At 48.1% G+C, this 23,270-nt stretch overlaps 1 protein-coding gene and 1 pseudogene across 6 annotated transcripts in view; one reads left to right on the top strand and one right to left on the bottom strand.

The window, feature by feature from the left end:
* SNX29 (sorting nexin 29) overlaps positions 1-23,270 on the top strand; it is a 579,583-nt gene that overhangs the window by 47,849 nt on the left and 508,464 nt on the right. For all 6 annotated transcript variants that reach the window (XR_006267027.1, XM_043455630.1, XM_043455631.1 and 3 more), the window contains one exon: positions 20,253-20,433. Coding sequence is in view for 5 of the 6 variants with exons in the window: in XM_043455630.1 (XP_043311565.1) it covers positions 20,253-20,433 (181 nt within the window). In the remaining variant the exon portion in view is untranslated. The remainder of the gene's footprint in view (positions 1-20,252; positions 20,434-23,270) is intronic.
* Positions 9,562-12,004, bottom strand: LOC122433515 (annotated as a pseudogene).

The following is a 23,270-nucleotide window of genomic DNA, read 5'->3' as shown; positions in this document are numbered from 1 at the left end:
CTGGAAATTCTCTGCCGACTGCCTTTCCCTCTCACCCATGTTGGCATATCTCCCTTCCCCTTTCTCTCAGCCCTCCAGCACGTCTTTGATCCTGTTCATCTCACCAGTTGCTCTTTTTCAGAAATGAATGTGGTTCCTCTTGGGCCTGCAAGAAGGATTCCTAGCACTGTTGATTTTTCTTCTGCCTTCCTGGGCCAGCTCAGAGAAGAGCCAGCATCAAGGGCCTCAGTCCTTGTAGAACCTGCGGCTAGCTACCTTGGTCACCTTGAACATCAGCCTCAGTAGTCTCAGTGGCACTTAAAAAAAAATTTGTCTGAGCCAGATCTTAGTTGTGGCACGTGATGTCCTTGATCTTCGTTGCGGCATGCAGACTCTTAGTTGGGACATGTGGGATCTAGTTCCCTGACCAGGGGTTGAACCTGGGCCCCCTGCCTTGGGAGTGCAGAGTCTTAGCCACTGGACCACCGGGGAAATCCCTTGGTGGCATCTTATGTCCAGGACGCTTCCCTGAGCTCTGTGTGGAGGTGGTCTAGGGCTGATTGATGGCTATTTGAGGACATGGCTTTTCCGAGAGCCCCCCCCCCACCCCGGCTTGCTGGCCCCTCTTTCTTTTTATTTCCTTCTTACCTGTCTGTGGGGAGCTTCCTTGGAGAAACTGGTGTGGAATGGACCACAAGGCTCTGGACAGTTCTGGGCATGACAGAGGCAACCATGGCTTTGGAGTCAAACTCCGAGGGTAAGCCTGGCATGACCCTGGGGAAATGCCCCTCCGTGCCTTCCATTTTCACTTGTAAAGACAGAGCATCTCGTCTCCCTGGGGGGTTGTCAGGAGGCTTCACATGATAACCTCATGTGAAGCACCTGCTTCATTTCAGAGACACGCGCACCCCCGCCAAATGTTTAACCAGTTACCTTCTCCTAAATACCCTTTACATGTCTCACCTCTTTTCTCCATCTCACCCCATCTTGAGGCTCTGACCTTTTGACCCCATAGAATGGCTCTTTCTATTCCCACCCAGACTAGAATTCCTGTCTTTTTGTTCCTTGGCCCTGATGATCACAGAAGCACCTACACGTTTGTGAGGCATCACCAGCCTTCACATTCTCACTGTTTCCCTGCATCTTAGCATGATTTCTACCCTCGTGTCTTAAAGATGCTGACGAGCGAGTGGCCTCTGGCTTTGTTTCTGCTGAGGAGTGTGTGCTGCACAGTCTCCTGGCTGGTTAGAAGTGAAGCAAAGACCAGACTAGCTTCGCCCTTGAGTGGCTGCCAAGGGCTTGTGTCATCATTGTCTGCAGCATTAATTAACCATTCACAGGTGCAGGATGGTCCTTGGCTGATTAAAACCTCTTTCCTGCCATTGAATGTTTGATTAAAAACCTCATGGGGGAGGCAGGTGTTTTTTCAGCTGCTAAGAGTTGGGAAAGATCGGATCAATGGCTTTTTATGGTCGTTCTTAAAGCCATTGGAATGCCCTTGCCAGGCAGAATGGATAAAATGAAATCCTAGGAGATGGATCAGACAGAAATGAGCCTTGTCTGGCTCCCTTGTCCCTCCTGGCTGCGGGGCTGGGCCTGCTGCGTAGCTTAGTGACCGGGAAGCAAGGTTGAAAGCCCCATTCCAAGACTTGTCACACACAAGATCTCTGGGACATCTCCTCTCTGAGCTTCTGTTTCCTCTTGTGTAAAATAAAGATCGTAGCAGGATCTGCCTTGTAGGGTTGTGGTGGGGGCTTGAGGCCTTGGTATTGATCTGCCCGAGCTGGTACATGGTGATAACATGCCAGTTACTTTCCAGGGTAGGTGATGGTGTCCTTGCATTTCAAACGATGATACAGAGTCTCAAGTTGGTTAATAAGTTGCCCAAGTTCCCATCTACAGCTGGTAAATGGCAGAGCTGAGGATTCCAGCCCAGGTCAGACCCATGTAAAATTCCTGGCTCTTCCCTGCTCCCCACCTCCTCGGGCAGCCGGCCTGATGCCCGTTATTGCTCCTCTGTGGACCTCTCCAGCTCCGTTAACTGAATTGAAAGTGACAGGAGAGAATGAGTAATGGTGAGTTAATCCACAAGGCTGTTGCATTAGCTCTGTTACTAAATGAAGAGAGAAAAGCTGAACTTCAACGTAATGATTGAACAAAATGACATTGTTGGAAATCACAATAGTGGGATAATACTGAGAGTCTACCAGGGGCATGCCTGCTGCGTTTGGTTGTTGGGGGTTAGGCTGCGTGTAGGGCTGAATTTGGAAGTCGGTGCCCTCGCAGAGTGTGTTTTTTAATTGATTTGTTACAATACTACTTATTTTGTGTATGTTCTGGTTTCTTGGCCCCCGAGGCACGTGGGATCTAGGCTCCCTGACCGGGCTCGAACCCCGCACCACCTGCCTTGGAAGGTGAAGTCTTACCCTGGACTGCTAGGGAAATCCTTTGTGGAGTGTGTTTAAAAATTTGTTTTTAAGATTTCAACATTGAAAAGTTATGAGATCTTATGTGGAGATATGGGTGTGTAGGTTTTCTTGAACCTGGGGACCTGCGCCTCTGGGCCCACGTTGACAGTTGACTCTGCTGGGGGCCCAGCACCCCTGCCCTCTGTCCGTGGGCCAGAAGTGCTTCATCCACTGCAGTCTGCGCCCCTCCCTGTGGCCCCTGACCCTCGAGATGGCATGTTGGCCGCCATTTATCATTGAGCGGCTAGTACTGTTCCCCCTCTTCTTATCAGAAATTCAACGGTTTTCAAGAGTAAACCGCTCCCAGGTTGGAAGCCACTGAAGCCAGTTTCTGGAGTGTCGGAACTGTTATTTGTGTCAGATTTGTCCAGCTTTATCATTGCTTTCAGGGCGAGGATTTGTTAACCTTCTCACCGGGCTGTAGCCAAAAGTCCATTATTTTCTGTTTTGTTCCGTTTTTGAATACGCTCTTGTCTTTGCACAGTATCTGGTTATTTTTGACTGAATGCCAAATGTTGTGTATGAACAAGAGTAGAGATACTTTGAAGTTTGGGATGGTGTTCTCTTTCTCCAGAGAGGATTTACTGTTGCTTCTCAGACAGTTAGGGCAGGGGGAGATCCACTTAGTCAGGATCAAGCTGGTTCACACCTGGGCTTTAGTATTTGTGATGGCCTGTGTATTTCCAGGGTGTAGTTTTTTGGGGTTTCCAGCTTATATCAGCTTCCTGGAGCTGCCATGGCAAATTTGCACACCGTGCATGGTTCAAAACAACAGAGAGAGAATTTCCCTTCTCACAGTCTGGAGGCCAGGAGTCCAAAATCTGGGTGTCAGCAGGATTGGTTCCTTCTGCAAGGCTCTGAGGGAGGGTGTGTTCCTGGCACGCGGTGTTGGTCAGCAGTCCCTGCCGTCGCTCGTCCTGTAGCTTTGCCACTGGCGTCTCGGCCTCTGTCTTCACGTGGCCTTCCTTCTCTGTGTCCTTGTCCCTCTGTGTCCCCTCCTCTCCTTAGGAGGACACCAGTTGTATCAGACCGGGTGCCCTCCCCCTCCCCGGCTCCGGTATGGCCTCCTCTCAACTAGTGACATCTGCCTAGAGCCTTCCCCCAAAGAGTCACATTCTGGGGCTCCACGTGGGCTTGAATTCTGGGGAGACAGAGTTGACGTGTTTACCAGTGCCCTTCTGCATCTGCAGGTCCTCAACTCTGTTTTATTTCCTTCTTCTTCTTTTTTCTTTTGTTTTTTAAGACTCTGGGTATTCTGAAAGCTCCTCTTAACTTCTCACCAGAGAAGCTCTGTAGTTGGAAAAAACCTCAGAGCAAAACCTGGCTCTCCATGTAGTTAGGACTCATGTCTGTAGACTTCCCTTCTCTTTGGGATCTGAGTTCCTCATGTCTTTCCTGTCTTTGCAGAGCTCCCAGGACTTCAGTTTTTTTTTTTTTTTTTTTAAACAACTCTGGCTTTTCCAGTTGCTGTTGTTTTTCTGGGGAAGTTGGTCTGGTTCAAGCGAATCTTCCATAGTTGACGGTATGTCCTTGAATCGTGCTTCCGTTGTGTGCCTTTTCCCGTGGCCCAATGGGCCTTCTCTGTGCATGACCATCTTCAAGTACTTTTATACCAACCAGGTACACGGATTTCCTCCTGGGATCAACTGTAGTCTGGGAAAGGGAGTTTGCAGGCAGTTTTCCTTCAGTTTTGTGATGATTTTAATCCCTACCTATATGTTGTATGTCTCCCATTCCTTAGTTTGCTGTCTGTTAGGTGTTTCTGTCTTGTTTGCTTTTTAAATTAACTTTTATTGGAGTGTAGTTGCTTTACAATGTTGTATTAGTTCTTCTGTACAGCAGAGTGAATCAGCTACACATATTCATATAACCCGTCTTTTTTAGACTTCCTTCCCTTTTAGGTCACCACAGAGAATTGAGTAGAGTGCCCTGTGTTACACAGTAGGTTCTTATAAGTTATCTATTTTATTATATATAGTAGTGTATATTTGTCAATCCCAGTCTCCCAATTCACCCCACCCATCTCCCTGCCTTGGTATCCATACATTTGTTCTCTACATCCGTCTCTATATCTGCTTTGCAAATAAGTTCATCTATACCATTTTCCTAGAGTCCACATACAAGCGTTGATTTACGATATTTCTTTTTCTCTTGCCGACATACTTTGCTCTGTGAGACAGTCTCTAGGTCTGTCCATGTCTCTGCAAGTGGTGCTCTTTCGTTCTTTTTTATGGTTGAGTAATAGTCCCTTGTCTGTAGGTACCACGTCGTCTTTATCCGCTTCTCTGTTGATGGACATTTAGGTTGCTTCTGTGTCCTGGCTGTTGTAAACCATGCTGCAGTGAACATTGGGCCGCATGTATCTTTTTGAATTATGGTTTTCTCCCAGTGTGTGCCCAGTGGTGGGATTACTGGGTCATATGGTAGTTCTGTTTTTAGTTTTTTAAGGAAGCTCTGTACTGTTCTCCATAGTGGCTGTAACCAGCTTACATTCCCACCAACAGTGTAGGAGGGGTTGCTTTCCTCCACACCCCCTCCAGCGTTTATTGTTTGTAGATTTTTTTGATAATAGCCATTCTGACTGGTGTGTATTTTGTTTGTTTTTGATTTTAGCTTAGCATTCAGGTTTCTCTTTGTTTATGACTTGGGGAGTTTTTCCCCATTTCACCCCCTATGAAATGTTAGTAAGGTAAACATTATTCTAGCAAGTACACTGCCAGCTAGCTGTGTCGTGGAGGACATCCCAAACGGTGATCCCTTTGAATAGACTCTCCAGTTAGTTGGGTTACACAGGACCCAGAGAAGCTTGGAATAAGGTCACTTGGTGTGTCTCCTTTAGCATTCAGACCCCAGAAATAAGAGCCTGCCGTGCCCGGTAGAATCATTTCCTCTGACTTTGACAAGTGACTGGGTTTGTTTGCTCAGACAGTTGATTTGCTGGTGATGAGATAGGAACCTGTGCTTTCCGAGTCTGGTCCTGCAGTTTGTTTAACTTTTCCATTCCAGTTATGCAAGTGAGCATGAATAATTACAGCAGACAGTGGTAATTCCCCACCCTGCAGTCCCTTCTTTCTTGCTAACAGAACTCTGATTTTGTTCTGATGTTGGGCGGCCACCAGTTTCAGCCCTGAGGCTGGCTGCAGGGGGACTGAATCTGGATTAGATCAGGCCAGCCATAATGAATTCCATGTTGTAGTAGTTGACTTAGGAGTAGGCATGAGATGCACTGCTGACCAAAGGGAAGGAAGGAGAGGTTTGCCCACAGGCTTCAGAGAAGGCCTCTTGCAATTTAGATGCAGACACAGAAAGGCTTATCTTATGGCCATGGGTGTGTTGTGTAAGACTTGTGTGATGTTTGGAGCTGTGGCAGTGATCTTATGACCATGAGGATGGAACAAGTCTGAAGACGAAAGTCAGTACACTCAGGATGGGTGCTCAGAACAATGGAAAATACCTGGCCCCTGATAATGTCACTGAGCTACTGAATCAACCAACCCTGGACTTAGTGTTATGTGAGATAATTAATTCCCTAATATTTTAAGGCACTTTAAGTTGTATTTCTTTTTACTCATATCCAAAATCATCCTAACTTAAATGAGAGAGAAAAGCAAGACAACTTAAGTTAGAGCCTGCGTGCCAGAAATGGGAGGAATGATGTGATTAGCACATTTAAGCACATTCATCCCAGAAATGACACCTGGATGTTTTCTGCTCCTTGCTTTGAACCACAGGCCTGGCTTTCTTAGTGTTTGCTCGTGACTCATGTTGAGCATCTCTGTGACCTAGGGGGTTTGTCAGACTGTTTGTGCTCATTTTCCCATTTTATTGTTGAAATGATTATGCAGAGTGAATAATAGCATCCCCATTTTACAGATGGAAAAAAATGAAGCTCAAAGAAATGAAATAATTTCATTAACGTACCAGAGCCAAAAAGTGGCAGAGCTGGAATTTCTATTCAGGCCTACATGATTGTGATTCTGAAGCTCCTGACTGCTCTTGGTGTTAGTTGTGGAATGTGGGATCTAGTTCCCCCACCAGGGATGGAATCTGGGCCCGTCGCATTGCGAACCTGGAGTCCTAGCCACTGGACCTCCAGAGAAGTCCCTGAAGCTCCTAATTTTATTCTTAATGGCATATTGTTTCCAGAAAGAGGACTCTCTGAAATACCACGACCACCCCAGTTTGAACTTGTGAATAAATTAAGCAGTAAGTATTGAGTAAGTTAGGATCACTCAGCGAAGAGGTCAGCAAACCACATCCCACCACCTGTTTTTCTAAATGAAGTTTTATTGGAACACAACCACAAACATTCATCTGTTTACTATCTGTGGCTGCTTTTAGGCAAAAGTTGTGACTGAGGCCATGTGGCCTATAAAGTCTTAGGTAGATACTAGTGGGTCTTTACAGAAAAGTGTGCCAAGTCCTGTCTTAGAGAACAAAGGTCAGAGGATGCCACCGAAACCTGTTGTCACACCCATTGTGTTCAGAGGTCTGTTGTCCATTTATCCCATTAGATGGTGAGCGCCGGGAGCGCCAGGCACCATGTCTGTTTCACTTCCTCCTGACTTTCCAGCTCCTAGCATGGTGTCTAGAAGTATATGGGTTCTTCAATAAAATTATGTTCAATAAATATCCTTTGGTTGGAAGGAAGGGCATCGTTCAGTGTGTAGTACTGTGTTTCCATCTGTGATTCCTGAGGTACCTTCAGCCAAGATCACTTTAGAGTTACTTCCTTTTACTAGTTCATAGCCTGTGCCTTCTTACTGTGTTCTCAGGTGGTGGAAGGAGCCCTGATAAGGGCACTAATCCCACTCATGAGGGCTCCACCCTCATCACCTAAGAGTCCACTCAAAGCCCCATGTCGTAATTTTGTCATCTTTGGGGGTTAGAATTTCAATAGATGCATTTTGAAGGGACTCATTCAATTATAAAAGTGGCGTTTCAATGGCATTACCTTGGAATTTGATGTTCTTGTAGATCACCATCAGGTCATGTGTTGGCAGTCTGTTACAAGGTGATAGGCCTGATTCTGACCATACCAGAGGCACGTTTGTGACCGGGATGCCCGTCTTGTAAACTTGAATGTACTTTCCCTCATCTGCTCAGCAGCCTTTGTCACCTCCGACCTTGACTCTTGGTTTTCTCTCTTCCATAATGCCATGGCCCAGCCTCTTGGCACACTTTCTACTTCTCTGCAGTCCTTCCTGGCGTATCACTTCTACACCCTCAGACATTAAATATTACTTACCCTTGGATTGGGCTTCCCAGAATCTGCCTGCCAGTGCAGGAGACATGAGAGACTCGGGTTCGATCCCTGGGTTGGGAAGATCCCCTGGAGGAGGACCCAGTATTCTTGCCTGGAGAATCCCATGGTCAGAGGAGCCTGGTGGGCTACAGTCCATGAGATCGCAAAGAGTCCAACATGACTGAAGCGACTTAGCATGTAGGTATCCTTGGGTTCTGTTGTTGACTTTTGTTTCTACACATACTCTCTGAATTTCTTGGTGAAAATTGCTGTCTATGTGTTGATTAAGTTATATCTCCCGCAGGTCAGCTCCTGGTCTTTCTCTTGAGTGTCTCCATTTGAATGTACCAAGGGCTTGTCAAAGTCTCCATGCCTGAGTCGTCATCCCGACCCTCACCCCCATGTTTGCTCCTGTGTTCCCTGATTAGTGCATGGCTCTACCCTTCACCCAGGTCCCCTGGCCAGCCCCCGGGCTTCCTCCCAGCCACCTCCTCCTTCTCCTTTCCCCGAAACCAATCAAACTTCTGTTTTTTTTCTCTCTCTTTTAAAAATTGTCATAGAGTTCAGTCGCTTAGTTGTGTCCGACTCTTTGCGACCCCATGGACTGCAGCATGCCAGGCTTCCCTGTCCTTCACCATCTTCTGGAGTTTGCTCAAACTCATGTCCATTGAGTTGGTGATGCCCTCCAACCATCTCATCCTCTGTCGTCCCCTTCTCCTGCCTTCAATCTTTACCAGCATCAGGGTCTTTTCCAATCTGTCAGTTCTTCACGTCAGATGGCCAAAGTATTGGAGCTTTAGCTTCAGCATGAGTCCTTCCAATGAATTATCAGGACTGATTTCGTTTAGGATTGACTGGTTTGATCTCCTTGAAAAGATCAAAAAAGTACCCACACCATTAAAATGTCCATTTTAACTGTCAAAACTTAACCGTTTTTAAGTGTACAGTTAAAAGGCATTGAGTGCATTCACATTATACAGTCATCACCACCATCCATCTTCAGAACCTTTTCATCTTCCTAAATTGAAACGCCACCCCCATTAAATAACAACTCTTCATTTACCCTCCCACTAGCCCCTGGAAACCACCAATCTATGTCTCTATGAATTTGATTACTTTAGGTCCTTCATATAAGTAAAGTCATGTAGTATTTGTCCTTTCGTATTTGGCTTATTTCACTTAGCATAATGTCAAGGTTCATGCATTTGTAGTGTGTGTCAGAATTTCCTTCTTTTTTAAGGTTAGGTAATAATCCATTGCATGGATAGACCACATTTTGTTTACCCACTCATCTATCGATGGGTTAATTCTGCTTATTGGCTATTGTGAAAAGCACAGCCACGAACATAAGTGTACAAATAATTGTTCAAGTTCCCGCTTTCAGTTCTTTTGGGTACACACTCAGAAGCAGAATGGCTGGATCATACGGTAATTTTGTGTGTACTTTTTGGAAGAGCCACCATACTGTTTTCCATACTGGATGCTTCTTTTAAAATTCCCACCAGCAATGTACAAGAGTCCTACTTTCTCCCTAATACATAAGAGTTCCAGTTTCTCCTCATCTTCATCAACATTGTTACTTGTGTGTGTGTTTTAAAATCTTGTTACATAAATTAACCCATTTATTATAGGCTAAAAGTGAAAGTATTAGTTGCTCAGTTGTGTCTGATTCTTTGCGACCCCATGGACTGTAGCCCACTAGGCTCCTCTGTCCATGGCATTCTCCTGGGAAGAATATTGGAGTGGGTTGCCATTTCCTTCTTCAGGGGATCTTCCCTACCCAAGGATCCAACCCACCGTCTTTTGCGTCTGCTGTATTGGCAGCCAGCTTCTTTACCACTAGCGCCACCTGGGAAGCTAGCAACACTATTAAATGGTGGTGCTTCTCCTGGTCCTTAATTCCTTCAGTCTTCTTTCTGACGACAGCCTTGACTGGGAGGCAGAGGAGGTGGTGAAGGTCCCGGCACCACCAGCTGCGGTTCTCACGCAGGAACCGCAGCGCCAAATGCCCACGGCTCGTCCCTTCATCTTGGTTTTGCCACAGAAGGAGCAGGTGTGCTTGGCACGCTGGCTGGTTTCATTTTCTTCACCATTTTCCTGAGGGAAGCACCATAACGGGTCCCATATTTGCCCATGATTCTGACCTCCTTGGTGCATTTCGCCAGGTTGCCACCACTTAGGTCTGAGCCCAAGAGCTATTTGTGTTCTTTCTGATGATAGCAGTTCTGCCAGGTGCCAGGTGATATCTCATGGTGGTTTTGATCTCGTCTGTCTTGAAGTTTCAGATATCTCTCAAAGTCATTCACAAGCTCCCCACCAGTTCAGCCTGACAATGCCCCTCCTATTGGTTCCTGCCACCCGCCCCGCCCCCCCCCCCCAGTAGTCCTGAGTCCTCCTCTTGACAAACCTCAGTATGATGCCACCTGTTTTCTTGTCTCCCTCTCTCGGTGGTCAGGGGCTGGGTCCCATTCTTGCTCACGTTGCAGCTCCAGTGTACTAGAAGGACCTGACCATCGAAAGACTGCATTCGGATTAATGACTCGAGGACCTGGACTTCAGGTCTTGCTGCTCATTCTCCTGGGGTGCCAAGCTCCGCCCCCTCCTGTCTGTACATCTTCACAGTTGAAAGCAGATGGTATTAATATAGCCCCAACTCTAAAATTAGAGAAACCAACTCCCGTGATCCTTGGTGGGGATTTTTGAAAATGGTTGATTGCATTTAAATCACATCTGAGTTTATATTTTGCTTCACCACGTCACCTTGGGTAGCAATTTCATTTCTGTAGAAAATTATTTGTGGAGGAAGCTGCCTGTGCCAGGAGAACCCTGGGCCCATCCTTTTGATCGTGAGGGGAAGTCCACCCTCCCCACCCTTCCATCCCTGTCATGTTTTCAGTTCCCTGTTTGTATTTCTCTGTTGAATTCGCAAACTTGCAAATTAGCTAGGTCTGGTGAAAGAGACATTGGGAGGATGTTTGCTGAAGGGGCAGAGAAGATGTCCATTGGCAATAAAAATGTTCAGCAGCTGGTGGGGACATGCTGGCCTTAGGGACGGAGCCAACATGCTGTCCCCATGGGTGAGCTGTTAGCCAGTGAGAGGCTAGATTCGGGCAATGTCCACAGGGTCCTGGGGAGGGTTCTTGACCGCTGGGGTGGCTGAGGGATTGGGCCAGTGGCCACATAGAAAGGGGAACAAAATATCGTCCCAGGATATTAGGATCTGGGGCTTCCCAGGTGGTGCTAGTGGTAAAGAACCCGCCTGCCAATGCAAGAGTCATAAGAGACACGGGTTTCATTCCTGGGTCGGGAAGATCCCCTGGAGAAGGGAATGGCTACCCACTCCAATATTCTTGTCTGGAGAATCCCATGGACAGAGGGGCCTGGCAGGCTACAGACGATGGGGTCACAAAGAGATGGACACGACTGATCAACTTAGCATGCACATATCAGGATCTGCTGTAGCCAGACTGGTGTCTCTTGGCCAGAGGGGACCTCTGGCTGTTTCAGAAGTGTTTAATCTTGATGTCCTGTATGTTAAGTCTCAGACCCAGAGACTTCCCTGGTGGTCCAGCGGCCGGGAATCTGCCTTCCAATGTAGGGGATGTGGGTTCGATCCCTGGTTGGGGAATTAAGATCCCACATGCCACAACCACGGAGAAGGACATGGCAACCCACTCCAGTGTTCCTGCGTAGAGAATCCTGTGGACAGAGGAGCCTGGTGGGCTGCCGTCTGTGGGGTCGCACAGAGTCAGACACAACTGAAGTGACTTAGCAGCAGCAGCAGCAGCATACCACAACCAAGACCTGATGCTGCCAAATAAATAATTTTTTTTTTTTCCCCAAAAGGCTCAAACCTGGGCTCAGGGTTGTCAGTTTGGAGTTATTATCCAGCCTGTTGGTTCCGTGGGTCCTTCACCCTGTCAGCGTGAAAGTGGCTCTCGCACGGAGGATGGAGTGCACCCCTTGGAGCAAACACAGCACAGGTTTGGGAAGCACTGGAGGAGGTTCCCACCGGGAGCATGAAGCAGGTGCCGCGTAGACCCCCGTGTCACGGAGACGAGGGCCAGCTGTGCCGGGCTGAGGTGTTAGAGCTGGGAACCCAGACGCCAGCTGCTCCCAGGGCCAGACCGCCCCCAGAGATGAGCGAGTTGGGCCGGCGGAGGGCGCCAGGGAGGTGCGGCCCCCGTCCAGCAGCCTGGGACGTGTAGTCGTCTGTGGGTTCAGGTGGGAGCGAGGACAGAGTTAGATGAGCCGCCAGCAGTCTGCCATGGTGGAGGTTTTCCTTCTCTATGGAGTAGTCAGATGGGGACATTAGAACAGAGCCCAAGGAAGGGAGGGGGTTAGCTGTCCTGTTACTGGGAGGAGGAACCCCAGGCGGGTCAACAAGTTCAATGTATGGCAAAACCCACCACAATATTGTAAAGTAATGAGCCTCCAATTAAAATTTAAAAATCAATAAATTTTCTTGCCTAAACACACACAGAGACACACACAGACACACACAGACACACACACACTCTCTCACACACACACACACTCCTGCAGCAGTCAGCCATGTCTTTGCTCTTCTGTTGACTCCTTGCCCTTCCCCGGCAAGCTCTTGTTTCCCAGGCCCCCTCGCCCATCCTTTCAGTGGGAGGTGGTGATGCGGTGGGCAGGTGATAAGACAGGGAAACAGCTTGACTGGGGTGGGGGGCATCTCTAGCAGTGACAGTGCTTCTTGTGGTCCATGGAGGTCCCCCCTGCCTTGTTCCCCCACTTTACGCCTCGGTCCCTCTGCCACAGTCCAGCTGGTACCCACAGCCACGGTTGCGTCCCCTGGTACTACCTTTTGTTCCTCTGGCTCTGGGGTTGGGTCCTTTTTTTTTTTTTTTTGCCATGACACATGGCATGCAGGATCTTCCCTGACCAGGGATTGAACCTGTGTCCCCCTGCACTGGCTATGCCCCCCCCACCACATTGGAAGCATGGAGTTCTTAACCACTGGACCACCCGGGAAGTCTGAAATGGTTTGGTTGTCTGACATCAGTTGTCTCTGGGTTCCCTCGGTATCTCCTATTTGCTTTTTGGCTTCCACGGTCTCTGTAACAGATGTCTTATGTGAAATTCCTTCAGTGGGCTAGCTCGTGTGACTTCTGTATTCAGGGCTGGGTGGGCCCTGGGACGGAGCAAGCTTGGCTTGTCTGGAGGACCGGCCAGGAGACCCGGGGGGTTGTCACAGGGTGAGTGACAGCGAGAGTGGGATGAGGTGAGGCGGAGAGGGAGCAGGCAGCCAGGTCCCGTCTGGGCAGTAAGTGCCAATTGACCCTCTTTTCCTTGCTTTATTTCTGTAATTTCCGTTCACCCCCACCAAGATAATTGGCACTTGTTCTTTAGAGTCAGTAGGGATGTTTACATTTAAATCTACTGAAGTCTTCAAAAGCAATCTCAGATCATCGTGTGTTTATTTATCCTTTAAAAATGCATCAAGTTCTGAATTATACACTTTAAAATGCTGAATTTTATATTCAGTGAATTTTATTGCAATTAAAAAAAACTGGGAAAGTGGCTAAGTTGCCTTTACTGGCAAGTTTGTTTTCCTAACTGAAAGGGAATTTAATAACAGAGTTAATTTCAGTTTCAGAATGTAAAATGGTATAGCCACTATGGAAAATGGTTTGATGGTTTCTCAGAAAATTAAGCTTAGATTTACCAAACAATCTGGCAATTCTATTCCTAGATGCAGACCTAAAAAAACTGAAAGCAGGGACTCAAAATTTTCACAGTATTATTCACAAGAGCCGAAAGGAAGAAACAGCAACCCAAACGTGCATCGACAGGTGAATGGATAATAACAAAGTGTGGTGTTTACTGTGTGTGTATGTTTGCGCTCAGCCACTCAGTCGTGTCTGACTCTTGCAACCCCATGGGTCATGCCCCACCAGACTCCTCTGTCCATGAGATTTTCCAGGCAAGAATACTGGAGTGGGTTGCCATTCGCTTCTCCAGGGGATCTTCTCAACCCAGGAATCAAACCGGCATCGCCTGCATTGGCAGGCAGACTCTCTTTACGATGGAGCCATCTGGGAAGCCCATACTGTTTATAATGGAATATTATTCAGTCATAAAAAGAAATGCTGCTACTTACTATAACATGGATGAACCTTAAAAACATACTAAGTGAAAGCTGTCAGACACAAAAGATCACATGTTGTGTGATTCCACTTATACGTAGAATCCAGAATAGTCAAATTCATAGAGAAAGTATGTGGAATCGAGGTTTACGGGGGGTGGGGTGTGGGAGGGGAGCATGGGGAGAGTGTTAGTGTTTAATGGCTGTGAGGTTTCTGTTTTGATGATGAAAAAGTTCTGGAAATGGATAGTGGTAGTATTTGCATGACTTCGTGAATGTACTTCATGTCGCTGAATTATACACTTAAAATGGTTAAAGTGGTAAATTTTTTTATGTATGTTTTGCCACAATTTAAGAGAGCAAAAAAGGTTTCAAGCTTACATATTTTGTATGAGTCTTTATCATGTGCTCTTCGTGGTCAAAGCCCAGTCCCTGTGTTCTAGTTCCAGGAGGCAGCCTTGTGGCTGATTGAGTCATGGCCAAGTGAGAAAGGCACGGCCCCTCACTGGGAACCCGGCTTTACCAGCACGCTTGTGTCTTGTCGTCAGGCTCACCGGGATGTGACTGGGCTTTGAGGATGCCTGTGGTCACCCAGGTCTCAGGCGGAAACGTGGAAGCACTTGGCTTGCCTTTTGTTCCTGGAATGGGTGATACTGTGTATGGCTGCTTCTGTTGCTTTCCTACTTAAAGATCCATCCCTCTTTTGTTCTTTGGCTTATCATAGCCCTGATTGTGTCTAGGGCTGTAGGGTGTCCTTCTCTAAGTCAAAGCTCATGAGCAGTTTAGCCGGTCTTGACATGTTCTTCACTCTCTTGCATGCATTTATCCTTGTCTGAAAAAAACGAGGTAATAGAGCTGGCTCTATCTTAACGTCTTTCTTCTGCTTCAGTTGTGAATGTGAGGCCCAGAGTGGTCACCAGATGAGAAGAGCCGACTCATTGGAAAAGACCCTGATGCTGGGAAGGATTGAGGGCAAGAGGAGAAGGGGGCAACTGAGGATGAGATGGTTGGGTGGCATCATTGACTTAATGGGCATGAGTTTGAGCAAACTCCGGGAGACAGTGAAGGACAGGGAAGCCTGGTGCGCTGCAGTCCATGGGGTCGCAGGGAGTCGGACACGACAGCAATCTGAGACAGTGAGGTGAAGGTCGGGAGGGTGGATGTCCTGCCCACGACAGAGCCTTCCAACCCCTGTCTGCACCTGTAGACTCAGCGTGTCTCTTGTTTACGGGGAGCCTAGCTCCTTGTCTTGTGTTTTCTGTTTCTTGTTGAGTGGTGCTTTTGTTTTTAATTTTTAATTTTAATTTTATTTTTAAGGTTTTCGGTCATACCCCATAGCATGTGGGACCTTAGTTTCTCGACCAGGGGTTGAACTTGTGTGCCGTACGTTGGAAGGTGGAGTCTTAACCATTGGACTGCTGCAGCAGGCCCTGTTTCTTGTTTAATTTTGAGGGATGTCTTCCCCCCCAGAGCCTGGCATGTTGTAGGTCCCCCCGAAATGATTGTCAGGTGATTGAAGAACATGCCCGTGCTCCCCGCATTAGGCTGCTTCTGGTTGCAAGTGACAGCCAGACTCGCAGACAGCCCGAAGCAGAAGAGGGACTTCCTGACTCAAGTCAATAAGAAAACTAGGGGTGGAGCCGGATCCAGGGGCTCAGACGGATCCCCCACATCTGTCCCTGGGTCTCTCTCATCACCGCTTCTCTGGGTTGGCCTCTCTTTCAGGTGGGCCACTCTACATGAGAGGGTGCAGTGGCCCCAGGAAGTGCCAGGTTGACATGGCTATTAGAGTTCCTACCTCTAGCACAGAGGTTAGCAAACTTCTTCCTTAAGGGATTGAATAGCGAGTACAGTACTTTAGGCTTTGTGGGCCGTAAGTGTTTCTAGCAGCTCTGCCTTTGTAGCAGGAATGTAGCCATAGATGACTTGTAAACAAATGCATGTGACTGCGTCCCGATAAAGCTTTATTTGCACACACAGCGATGGGGCTGCTGAATCTGGCCCTTCGGTTGTTGTCTGCTGACTTCACTCTGAAAGGAGACAAGGCTTCTCTTCCAGTGGTTCAGGTAGGGTCGTGGGGAGGGCCCAGTGGTCCAGGGCTGGGACCAGGGTGAGGCCAGGGGAATACTCACTTTAGGCACAGAATTGCAGGGAGCTCCAAAAACCCTCAGCAATCAAGATCCATCATATTTTTATATAATATTAAAAAAGCAAAAAGACAGAAAAGACTCCATCACACGAAGGTCACACAAAAGTCATACAAAAGGTCAAACAGGGCCAGAACGAGGGGGTGCTGAGTAAGGCGATTTGAGGCGCCCGCCCTGCTGTGGCCAGGTCGTTGCTCAGCCCGGGTCACCTGCCGAGCCCTGTGGGAGACAGTGGTTGGTAGTGCTAAAGGCCCTTTACAGAGAACCAGATGGAACACAGATCCCCTGGGAAAGGGGTACAGTGGCCAGAAGAAAGGGCAAGACTTGCTGTTTGCCTGTCTTGGCCATGAAGTACTTCATACACATGCTTTATTTTCTCAATTGTTTCCCCCTCATCTCAAACCTCAAAGGCAGGTAGTTATCCCCATTTTACAGATGAGGAAAATGAAGGACAGAATAAGCTGCCCAGGGTCACGCAAGGCCTGAACTAGAATTTGAGCCAGGGTTTTTGTCCGCCAAAGTGCATTCTTTGAATTGGCATCGGTTAGCATTGAAACTTGGCAAAAATCCCCAGTCATCTTCTGTTAGCAGGGACCCCCAGGTAGCTCACCTTAGTACTCCCTTCCTGGCTCTTGCTCTTGTCAGCAGATGGCTTTCAGGAGCTGGGAGAACCAGAAGCCCTCACCCGCTTTTGGAATCAGCCTCCGGTTTGAAGCAGTAAGCAATCAGTGTATACGCCCCAATTAAATTATGGACACTGCAGGTGTTAAGTGGCAGGTGAGCTGCGCTTTAAATAGACCACGTTAATTCTGGCGGTGGGAGCGGAGCCCTGCTGGGACATTGATGATCAGCAGCCGCATCACTCAGGCGAGCTTTAGAAGGATTCCGGAGCAGTAAGCAATTTACGAAATGGAAAGGCGAAAACACACTTTGAAGTGTTTCATGTGTTTTCAAGGTCAGAGGGAAGTGACTGCAGTTTTTAGAAAAGACAGGATGCAGGTGAGAGTCTCTGGACTGAAGCCGTGCTGGATGTACTGATGGTCGTCTGGTGGGTTACAATGCAAGTTATTGGCTGGCTGGCCGGCTGGCCCCGAGTGATACTCTCAGCAAATGCCCTGTCTTGGTTTCTGAGAGAGGCTTCAAGTAGAAGCCTTCCTTTGCTTTATTCTATCTTTATGTACAGACATTGACTCAGAGTGGTTTCATGCAACACTTTGCTGCCTAGGCCAATTTTTTTTTTAAAGAAACAATTTTAACTTTTAAATAGGAAACATGTTAAAAGAAAAGTTACGCATTTGTGTGGTTTGGACTGATCTCTAATGGGTTTGGGGGACTTTCCTGGTGGTCCAGTGGCCGAGACTACATGCTCCCAATGCAGGGGGCACAGGTTTGATCCCTGGTCAGGGAACTAGATCCCACATGCTGCAACTGAGATAAAATTTTAAAGAAGTAACTAGTGGGTTTCAGAAGGGCGTTAGTTTGGCATTTAGGGATTGAGAGAAGGCATTCTGAGTGATCCACTCTGCTGGTGGTTTTACCAGTCCTTCTTGGGATGTTTCTTTGAAATGATTTCAGAGATTGACTTGATCCACTAATGCACACACGCACTTATACATATGTACACATTTAGATGCTGTGAAAAGAAAAAGGAAAAGAGGAAACAACCTGTATGCTCTCGGATAAGAAGGTAATTATTTAGCAAACAGTGGTTGGTCACCATGGCTGGACGTCACGCTCAGTGTTTTATCTCCCTTTTCTCCAGTTACCCCAGAAACCCTGGGGGAGTCTACACTTCAGGGCTTCTGTTAAGAGAGAGGAGTCTGAAGCTTAGCGTGCTTGAGGGACCTGCACAGAGTCATCCCGCTGAAGACCTCCTCACCTGTTGTCCTGCCCACGAGATCAGAAGCTTGTTAGCCACACGTCCTTCTTGTCTGCCTCGGGGCCCATAGCTTCGCCCAGCTCATGGCTCCCAGGGGGAAGGCAGTCCATACTCCTGAGCTGAATTGCAATTTTAGACTGAGCTTATCAGCCTGGTGTCCAGTTTATGGAGATGTGCGTATTCACATCCTTCTGGAGGGAAGGTTCAAAGATCTTGTCACTTTCTCAGAGGGGTCAGTGAGTCTGTTTAGCTCCTGGGTTGGAGTCCATCAAGCAGTTGTGAATATGATCCTTTTCAAGGAGGCAGAGCTCCCCTCACTTTGCAAGATGGTGTGGTGACATGGTTCACAGTGAGACAGCTCTGAGGTTCCTTTCTGCTGTCCCACTTATAACTGTGTATCACGGGGCCGGTCACTTCACTTGTCTGGGTCTCAGCCTTGTCTTTGACATGGAGACGGCCTTGGCGGTCGAGAGGACTGAGGTTAGATGCAAGTGTGAGCGCAGTGGCTGGTACGTACTTAATGCTCAATAAGGAGCAGTGGCTGTCCCTGTCGTTGCTGCTATTATTATCGACCGCATTGAAAAGTACTGATGAACTGCTGTTAAGTAAAGGAGGTTGGTCACAAAATTAGGTATATGCTAGAATCACACCTATGAAGAAAATCTGTGTGTGTATGGACAAAAAAGGCAGGATGTGAAGCGACGTGATGACTATTTTATGGATAAAAACACACTTCTTAGCTTTCCCTTAAAGCCTTAAATCTGTTCCTATTGTTAGACATACAGAAATCTCCCCAAAGGAACTAGAAACGAGGACGGTTAGTTATGCAGAGGGATGTTTAAAGCACTGCACGGGGAAAATCGGCATTGTGTTCTGTTCCCCGCAGTCAGGAAATAAGCTGCGTTTAACTGTGGAGCCACCGAAAATCACGTCTCCAAAGATCTTTAAATGTTATGGAGAAAATGTCCATGGTCTAGACAAGGAAAGAAACAAGTCCAGATACAAAGCTACGTATGTGTGGTGTGTGTGTAAATGTACACGTGTCCCCTGGAGGAGGGCATGGCAACCCATTCCAGTATTCTTGCTGGAGAATCCCATGGACAGAGGAGCCTGGCGAGCTACAGTCCTTAGGGTCACAGAGAGTCAGACACGACTGAAGTGACTGAGCGCAGACACACATACATATACAACACACAGTATGATGATATGTTTATTTCTTACTGCTGCTCTAACAAATCATTGCAAACTTTGTGGCTTACAACAACACAAATTAATTTTCCTACGTTTATGGAGGACAGAAGTCCAGAGTCAGTCTCACTGGGCTAAAGGCAAGGTGATGGCAGGGCTGGTACCTTCTGGAGGCTCCCGGGCAGGATCTGTTCCTTGCCTCTTCTGGCTTCTGGCAGCTTCTGGTGGCTTCTAGCAGTTTGCAGCATTCCTTGGCTGTGGCCGCATCACTCCAGGCTCTGCTTCCCTATTCATGCCTCTGCCGTCCCTTCTGCCTCAGATCTCCCTCCCCGTCCCTCTTTTTTGTAAAAATTTTATTATTTCTTTTTATTTTTGGCTGTGCTGCGTCTTCGTTGCAGCGCACAGGCTTTCTCTAGTTGTGGAGAGCAGGGGCTGCTCTTCGTTGTGGGGCACGGGCTTCTCATTGCCGTGGGTTCTTTTGTCGGGGAGCACGGGCTCTAGGGTGAGTGGCCTTCAGTAGCTGAAGCATGTGGGTTCACTGGTTTTGGTTCCCAGGCTCTAGAGCACAGGCTCAATGATTGAGGCGCATGGGCTTAGTTGCTCCAAGGCCTGTGGGATCTTCCCGGACCAGGGATCCAACCCATGTCTCCTGATTGGCAGGTGGCTTCTTTACCACTGAGCCACCAGCGAAGCCCTCCCCCTACCTCTTTTAAAGATACCTGTGGTTATGTCAGGCCCAGAGAGATGGGGTAATCACCCCGTCTCAAGATCCTGAATTTAGTCACAGCTACAGACACCCTTGTGCCGTGTAAGGTAAGATGTCCAGATTCCAGGGCTTATGATGTGGTTATCTTTGGGGGTCATGATTCAACTATCACAGATGTGAGTTTTGTGGAAAGAAGCAAAGTGCAGGCAAAGGGATTGATTTGAAAATGTTAACAGTGATCACCTCTGGATGGTGGATGGGAGGGTCATTTTTTTTTTTTTCCTGCACCAAGCGGCTTGTGGGATCTTAGTTTCCTGACCAGGGATTGAACCCAGGCCCATGGCAGTGAGAGCCCTGAGTCCAAACCACTGGACTGTGGGCGGCGGGGGTCATGTTTATTTTGGGTATACTCTCTGGTATCTTCCTTTTCCGTGCTGAGAAGTACCTCTTGTACCTCCATCAACACCGCCCCTGGATGCTCCTCTGCACGCGATGTGCGCCCCACGGCGTGGCCCCCTGTCTCCACAGAGCCCGTGTTCTGGTTCTACGTGAAGGAGGTGCTCAGCAAGCACGAGCTACAGCGCTTCTACGCCCTGCGCCACATCGCCTCGGACGTGGGCCGCGGCCGCGCCTGGCTGCGCTGCGCCCTCAACGAGAACTCCCTCGAGCGCTACCTGCACATGCTCCTGGCCGACCGCAGCCGGCTCAGGTACCCGGCGGGGCGGGGGAGTGGGTGCGTCCGGGCGGGGGGTGGCCATCGCAAGATCTGCCCGCCTGCATCCGGGATGGCCGGGTTCCCCTCTTCCAGCCCCAGCTTGTCTGGCTGGGCCGTGGGCACAGTCCACTGGAGACCAAGTGAAGATGCCTGTCAGGCTCCCTCCACGTGGCAACTGCATGCAGCAGGCACTCAATAGATGCCTGTTATTACTAAGGCCTGGGGTGTGGAGTGAGCTATTGTCTTAGGACACAACATGTGCCCCTCTTGGCAGAATTTTAACCTTGGTTTCTTTCAGATCCAGAATTTCTTGCTCTTTAGATGTTGGGTGTTCAGTGCCCTGTTTCTTGCTGTGTATCTCCTTGTACACTGGGTACTGGATGGTTCTTCTGGCTTTTTTTTTTTTTTTAGAGGTTTGTCGATCTCAAACTGATGGAAAGTAATAGGGGCGTTTTAAGTTGAGGAGAGAAGTCATTTGTTATTAAAAACAACCCCTCCCATCCTTTTGTTTTCTTTTTTTCTTGATCATAAAGTTTATTCTGTCAGTTAGTATAGGCGAGGTTACGCTGCTGTAACAAGCGTCTTGGAAGCCTCAGTGGCTTGAGACCACCAAGTGCGTGTCTCCCACCTGCTGTGTGTCTGTCATGGGTTGAGGGTCTCATCTCAGAGACCCAGGCTGACAGAGGCGCATCTCTGCACATGCTTTCTGGATTGCCACTGCAGATAGGGGGCTCTGGCGAAGGGAAACACTGGCCCGCCAAGCTTCTGCCCACCGTGAAGCTTCACTTCCATGCATATTTTGTTGACCACCATGGGCAAGCTTAGCAGGGTGGGCGAGATATGTTTATTCCACAGCGATAGGGAGAAGGCACTGAATATGTAAGAGTGATTGTACAGTCAGCCACCTTCCCTTCAGAAACATTTGATGGATGCTGTAGAACCTGCTGGGACAAGACTGAAATCACTCGTAACCTGCATAGACATAGCTCTGCGAGCGTGTCGGTGTGTTTTCCTGTCATTGTGCTTGTGTGCTGACGTTTATGACTTCTGTCTCTGTCTCCCTCTCTCTCCCTCCCCTTCCCTGTCTCTCTTCCTCCCTCCCTCCCTCTCTCGCTGTTATTTTCCCTCTGAGAAGGGTGGACCAGACATGTCGTTTTGTGTCACCTGATGGTACAAAGAGACAGTGATCAATTCTGCCCCAGTCCCTTGAATAACTTCCACGTCAGCAGTGCCCAGATCCTTAACAGTGAAATGCCACTTAATTCAATAGGCTGGCATTTATTTCATCAGTGCTGTGATACATTCCCGTGATTTCATATCTTGCTGTGTGTTCCCTGGCTCAGGTCTCCTCTGCTGTTTCTTCTGCTGCTTGAGGTGGCCCTTCTTCCAGTAGTTTAGGTGTTCTGGTGTTCGGTGTTAGGTGTTCCAGGCTTGTGCACTAAGGCTGTCAGAGATACCCCAAGTTCTCTTATTTGATGTGGCCTGTGATATAGCTTGTCCAGCTGTGTGTTCAGACCCTGTAGGTATGAAATGGGAGGGATGGGGACCAGGAACACGGGAGACAGCGGTACCCACATGCTGCCTAGGACTACTCATGTCTGAGTTGGGAGGCTGTGCAATTCTGCAGGTACCTTTGAGCATTAACCAACTTTCACTAAAGAAAACACACTCATGTTTCTTGCTTCCCTGGTGGCTCAGTGGTAAAGAATCCACCTGCCAATGCAGGAGAGGCGGGTTCAATCACTGGACCAGGAAGATCCCCGAAGAAGAAAATGGCAACCCACTCCAGTATTCTTGCCTGGGAAATCCCACGGACAGAGGAGCCTGGTGGGCTGCATATAATCCACGGGGTCACAAAAGAGTCAGACATGACTAAGCAAGTAAACAACAACTCATGTTTCTTAACAGTAGTTTTTTTTTTTTTTTTAATGCGAAGCTCTTTCCAGCAGATTATTTACAAGTGCCATCTGTTGTCTGTATCCCCAGCTTCTGCATCTGTGGACTCAACCAGCCGTGGATTGATTGAGTGCTGTGTTTACAATCTGTGGTTGGTTGAACCCACGGTGGCAGAATTTGTAGATTTGGAGGGCTACCTGTACCATGCTCTTGTATGTAAGCATCCTTAGCTTTGGTATCCGTCGTGGGTCCTAGAGCCAATCCCCCATGGACACCAAGGGACAGGTGTGTCCTTCAGAGCCGTACTCTGTGTCACGATTGAGTGTAACAGTGAGCAATAGAAGGCAATCAGCTGTTAAGACTCACCGTTGTACTTCGCTGAATCACTAGCCCCTCTAATTCATTGTGGGAACACCAAATTCATTTATGTGCAAGAAAACTGGCTCCAGTCTGTAAAGAATCACAGTTTGGGGGATCAGAGGTCTGCCTGCACTGCCAGCTTGAAGATACAGTCTGTGCTTCCACTGACTTCTTTGCTGGGTTAAGTATGTTGACAATGATGTCTATCTTTTCTCTTCCTGTTGGTTATATTCAGTCACTTCAGCGGCTATGTATCTGGTCTTTAGCTGAACTCCAGGTCACCCATCGCTGACCGTGCTTCAGTGAAATTGAATTTTGACTCCGTTAGTTTAGAGTTCTCTGACCTGGTGGGGAAGTCAGAGATGAGGATATTTACTTGTTATTTCTTAGCTGGGGGTCTGCTGAAGAGCTGGGCCGTGGGGCTGGGAGAGCTGCCTTTGAGCCCAGGCTGTACGATTTATTGCCAAATGACCTTGGAGAATGGAGTGACTGATTGGCCTTCTGGTCCCCTCCTCTACAACTGCCGTTTAGGTCTGTGGGCTTTTTTAGCTTCCCAGCCCATTCCAGGAGGTAAT

The sequence above is a fragment of the Cervus canadensis genome, chromosome 32 (genome assembly GCF_019320065.1).
Source record: "Cervus canadensis isolate Bull #8, Minnesota chromosome 32, ASM1932006v1, whole genome shotgun sequence".
Taxonomy (NCBI): domain Eukaryota; kingdom Metazoa; phylum Chordata; class Mammalia; order Artiodactyla; family Cervidae; genus Cervus; species Cervus canadensis.
The sequence above is the reverse complement of the archived record's forward strand: the minus strand, read 5'-3'. Positions and strand labels throughout refer to the sequence as shown.